Below are 5,459 nucleotides of genomic sequence, written 5' to 3' on the forward strand. Positions count from 1 at the left end.
GGGTGAATTCTTGAGCCTAGGCGAGGCACAAACTTTCGCTGGCTAACCACAGGTATGAATCAGTCATTTGTTTTTTCTATTGGACGCAAATGTTAGTTTGTCGTGTTAAAATAATTCAGTCTGTTGATGTATCGAAATGAGTATTTTCAGAAAACAAATTTCTTCGTAGTTTTTGTGGATTTGTTTTAAATGATTTTCGACCTCAGGTGATACTTGTATGACGCCTATCTTTTAAAAAGTCTTTCAGGAACTTTGCGCGGCGACCGACAGCTGAAGTGCTCTTCGCAGTTAAAAATATTTACCAAGAAAACATCGTTTGTTTTGACGCGACCTCAACAAACCCCTTGGCCGCCAGAGATCATTCCCGTCGTTGTGGAGTGATTCTTGTGGATCAATCTAATTTTTCAGACTTCTTTTTCATATTTTTTTTTGTAAAGCAACTGGACTCTGATTTCAGGGTGCTTGAACTCCTTGAGCAAAACAAGTCGTTGGCCAGCTTTAACCCGGATTGTCCCATTTTCAAGTAGTTGTTTCAATGTAATTTGATCTCGTCACATTGCACACCTTTAGAGTAAGTTATTGTGCTCTCGTGTGAACAAGAGTTGACACAATCGACTGACTTTGCAACTTCCGGTTTTATTTTGCCTGAAAATTGGTATTTAAGTATTGTAAAAATGCAACAAACGAACTGTTTCCTGCCGTAAGTATGTAGTAGCAAGAAGTGCATCAAGAGATCATTATTTCTACGATTCTTGGGTGGTTCCACGCGAGTAAACGCGCAGAGAAAACAATCACTCATACACCCACGCATTCACCGTTCTGTGTCATATCAATTCACTTTTGTCAACTCGCATAATGAACTCGTGACGTTATTGGCTGATGCGTGACCCATTGTAAGAGGATTGTTGTCTTAAGTTGCCATTCTCGTCGATATTTATGTCCATTTCGGCGGCGTATGTTGGAGTTAAAGTTACGCGTTTTTCGAGTGTTATTTTCGCAACCATGTGTAAAAGGCCGTTAGACATATGATGTAACTCTCCCAGATGTAAAGAAGGAAATCATAGAAGAACGCTTCCCTATTAACTGACAAGTTTTTTTCCTGCGATATTTTAGAGTACACTGTGCCATGTCGTGGTTTATCTTCTGGATGTGTTGCTTTTGCACTTCATTTCAACGAGGTAAGCTTGGAGCTGTTGCTTCAGTTATTTTCCCTTTATTTTCGAGAGAAACTAAGATATTTATGCGTAAATTAAGTGACCTTTCAAACGCTTCTTCGCAAAAATCAAACACAACAAATTGATCACATTTCTGATCCTAATATCAGGCGTCCAATACTTTCTTGGAATTGCTGAATTAAAACCAAACATGCACTAAACAAAAGCTTTTCAATATAATTTAACTAAAATGAGATACTCAATTTTGGTCAAATTAGTAGCAAGCCTAGTCGTGAGTTTACGGGCTTTCGATTGGAATTTTTATGTATCTAAAAGCCACTTGTCGTATTGTAAGTTTCCTGGGGTTCGCTAGCCGTGCGCGCCTTGTGATCATTATACACATCGCTATCGCCGAATCTGACGTCGACGTGAAATTTCCTGATTTCGAAGCGTTCGTTATAATACTTTAGCCTGGACAACGCTGACGAATTAATTTGAATGTTCCCTTTTATATATTTGCCCGCTGGGTTTTCCGGCGTCACCATATTTCTATCTTTGTTCGCTTCGAAACGTCTCTCCTCTTCCATAATGTTACTGCTGGGTAACTATGGCAGTCATCAACGCCACAAAGTGCCCAAGAAGCGATCGTATCTTTAATGAAACAATAAGACGACCATGTGCAATGCAGCAATCTTTTTCAAAAAGCGAGCGTTTGCATGAATTTGAAATGTGTGATTAACTTGCCATTTCCGTTTCATTGTAGGTTCAACGCAAGGATCCGACCCAGGCGGAGGAAGACTCCCTCCTTTAGAAATCGAAGTAAGGCTTGGATCAGATGCCATTTTACAGTGTGATGCTGTGAAGCCCGGGCAAGACTCTCAGCTTTTGGAATGGAGAAGGAACGGTTCAAAGAGTGCAGTTTTTATGAAGTTTATGGAGTTCACACCTATAATCGATCCACGTTACTCGCGTCGCCTACATATGATTAATAGTTCAGCGATATTACTTTCTAGTGCCAAGGAAAGCGATGCAGGAATTTATCGCTGTAGAACGATGCAATCGGGTGCGGAAAGCTCAATTATCACGCACGGAAGATGGATAGTTGTGAAAGTGACTGGTAAGTCTATTTGTTGTTGATTTCGCGCACGCGATTTGAAACCGACATTACTGGTTCGCGTGCGAAACCAAACATCGAGAGCACGCCTCAGAATAAAACAAATCAGTTAGCAATTTTTTTTTTTGATTTCCAACAGTCAAATTTGAATCTGTCTTAATTTTAATTAACAGCACTTTAGAATTAGAATTTTATCGTGTGTTGTTGAAAAATTAGTTTCTCATTAATATCATTTGGACCCAGTTGAAAGCGATACATAGAATTATCAATATGACGAATATCCCGCAAGGTGAGTGTAAAATCTTCTCATTACGCGCTCTTAATTGAACTAAATTGGTTATACCAGTCACGTATGAATGATTTTGCCCTGCTGTGAACATTTTTGGTTTACAAAAAAGAAAATCTGAACCTATTGTTTTTATTTGTGATCGCCTTTGTGTTTTCGTGTTTTAACTACAACGTCACCTTTGCCCAATGGGGTCTCTTTTTTTAACGCTGTAAAAAGCTTTCACAGACTGCCTCTGTGCACGCATAGAATTGCGGGATATAAATAAGATAACTCTTGCAATCGCTGCGCTTAACAACATTACGCGTAAAACCCCTCTGCCCACCTCCTCTGAGTCGATCGCATTGCCTAAAATTGATCACCTTGTTGTTTTGATTACAGTGGTTTAAATGTTCATTTTTCGAAAATTAAGGGAACGTAGAAAGCAATCAACTTTTAATAACAAATGAATTTGAGATATCAGTTGAAGTACAGCTGATGCTGCTATCTTGATTTGAATTCTTTACAGGAACGTATTTTGTTCAAACTTTTACTTCAAAAGCTTCAAAAGCTTTGAATGTTAGATACCAGCAATCGTTTCAGCGATATCAGTGATGACAGAGATACTCACTTTTTAAAGCGATATGACAAATTCTAATGCTTCAACATTGGCCGTGGGATGCTTTCGCGTTCAAGTTCTTTACGAACCGGATATTTCCTAATGTACGGGTTTTTTTGTAGACAGTCCGCTAATCCTTGGTAATTAAAATCTGCGTACTGCTTATTATAATGCGGGCATCAAATTGTTAAGGCTTATTTACAAAGTTACACCGCTGAAACGACTTTCACTTCTTACACAAGTTCTGAAAACGTAGAGCAGCGTTCACACAAACCCAAAATCCCAAAGACTGAAATTTCAAAAGTTCAACCACTTTGTCTGCTATTTACTACAGGAAGAAATATTCTCGGGAAGGTTTTAATTATCATCTCTCTATTGTTAACGTTTTCACGCTTTCTTAACAGATCAGGTATCTTCAGTAACATCAGCCTTCTCTGAGGGTCAATAAGTGATTTGTTTTTTCGTTGTTCAGTCAGTCCGTCAGGACGTCTTGCGATAAATTTGCAATGAAACCTGGCTTTGATTCCTAAAAGTAAATATTCAATCGTTTGCTTGGAAAGTAGGCGTAGAAAATTACAAGTAGCTTTCAGCAAACATTCTGAACTGTACAATATCGCATGTTAATAGAACTCCTATGAATAGGTAAATGACTTCGGTAAAGAAAGTTTTCTTTGAAGTCTTTAATATTCCTGCAAAACCACAAAAGAAAGATCCGCCAATGAATTTACTGTTTTGCCCCCAGGGGAAAGTTTATCCTTGCAAGTGTCCATAAATTAATTCATTTCCCATGTTTGTTAAAGTTTTACTCATTGTTGACCTGATTCAGTGGCTTGCTTTTCCTTGTCAAATCTGAAGAATTTTTCTCTGTGTGTATTAGCCGAGGTTTGGCTTTCGTGCCATTGTCCCCGCCCTTTCCTTTCTCAACCTTGATATCCTTTGATCAATCAGATATGAGTCTTGAAGGAATCCTTCAACAAGGACGCAAGAGAAAAACGCGGCACTAGAACAAGAGTTCATTCCAAAAGCTAGCGCAGGAAACAGAAAAGTCCATTTTAAGATTCAATTATGTTTCTGTTTGTTTAAACAAAAAGCAAACTGGATGACATCTTTTTTTCTTTACAAACGAACACGCCATTGAAATCACTATGCCAACAAAGCTTGTAAATTTGCTCAGAAAGTTATTATCCGTCAAGTTTGAGGGACAAATTTAAGAAAAGAAAACAATGATTCCTGGGAGGTCGTTTGGCCTCACCTCCCTGTACAAGGTAAATCTTTAATTATTTGAAAGCCTTGGCGGTGTTTTGTTTTAACTGTCAACAGAAGTACACGCATAGGAAAAGCACAAGCTTTGCTTATTTACACTCTGGTCATAATTACCCTGGGTGCCAGAGGAATTTTTTTCAAAGGTTCGAGAGAACACAACACGATTGGTCACAAAAACACGTTTCGCTCAGCTGTCGATCATGGCAAACGTTTTCAAAATGTTGTATTTCCGAATTTTAAATCAACTACAAGTACAATTTCCCAACTGCGTTGTTCCGGGGTTGTTGCAGGTGCCCGTATTGTAGGTGTAACGTTACGCTTATTTTCTGCTTTGCTGAAAACTGAATTGATAAATATGATAAAAAATCGCCAACGTAATGGGTACATTAGGCGTGCAGCCTATAACAGAGCATCTCGATTTAACCGGCTAGCAACCGAATTTATGACGTTTAGCCTGGGTTGACAAATTTTAGTTTTGACAGTAATTTATTGTTTCTGTGCCTTGCTTTAATTTCTAAAATCAATTAATTGTTTGAGGAACACTACTCATGGTAAGAGTCCGATTCCGGTTTTAGGAGAGGTTGCAAAGGGATAAAAGCCTCGATGTGAGGATGTCTATTCCGAATTCTTTGCTCCTCCTAAAATATTCTTGCGTGGTGGTCTCAAAAATTGAAAGGAGGTTGCTAAGTGAAATAAAGCCCTAGACTCAGTTTGCCAATTACCGCTAAGATATAGGAATAAGAATAAATAATGGCTGTTTTGCTGTGAGAAGAATAATGCGTTTCAGCGGACCGAACTGCTGCGATAATATTATTTTTGAAAAAATTAACTTGCCAGACAAGCAATTTAGGAATAATGTGTAGACGCATCTTCTATGGACTTCAAAACAGACAAATAATGTGTCTGGTGGTTATTGTCTTGGTGATAATGCTCGTCCTTAAAGCCCGCTTTTCTTTTCACCAAGTGCAAGGTGATCAGCTTAATGCAATGCGTTTGCGCTTGTTTTCAAATTTTCCTTGAGGGAAAGGAGGGCTCGCGCCGGTC

The 5,459-nt window shown here is 38.7% G+C and overlaps 1 protein-coding gene across 3 annotated transcripts in view; it reads left to right on the plus strand.

Annotated features, from left to right (window-relative positions):
* The window catches only part of LOC137983780 (protein turtle homolog B-like), a 19,790-nt gene continuing 14,331 nt past the window's right edge, over window positions 1-5,459 (plus strand). Inside the window, exons 1-3 of one of the 3 annotated variants that reach the window (XM_068830960.1) lie at window positions 1-52; window positions 1,114-1,178; window positions 1,918-2,271. In XM_068830960.1, the coding sequence (XP_068687061.1) occupies window positions 1,127-1,178; window positions 1,918-2,271 (406 nt within the window). In that variant the 5' untranslated portion in view covers window positions 1-52; window positions 1,114-1,126. Of the gene's footprint in view, window positions 53-927; window positions 1,179-1,392; window positions 1,505-1,917; window positions 2,272-5,459 lie in introns of those variants that run through there. The other 2 variants (XM_068830959.1, XM_068830958.1) reach the window with 2 other exon arrangements.

The sequence above is a fragment of the Montipora foliosa genome, chromosome 13 (assembly GCF_036669935.1).
Source record: "Montipora foliosa isolate CH-2021 chromosome 13, ASM3666993v2, whole genome shotgun sequence".
NCBI lineage: Eukaryota > Metazoa > Cnidaria > Anthozoa > Scleractinia > Acroporidae > Montipora > Montipora foliosa.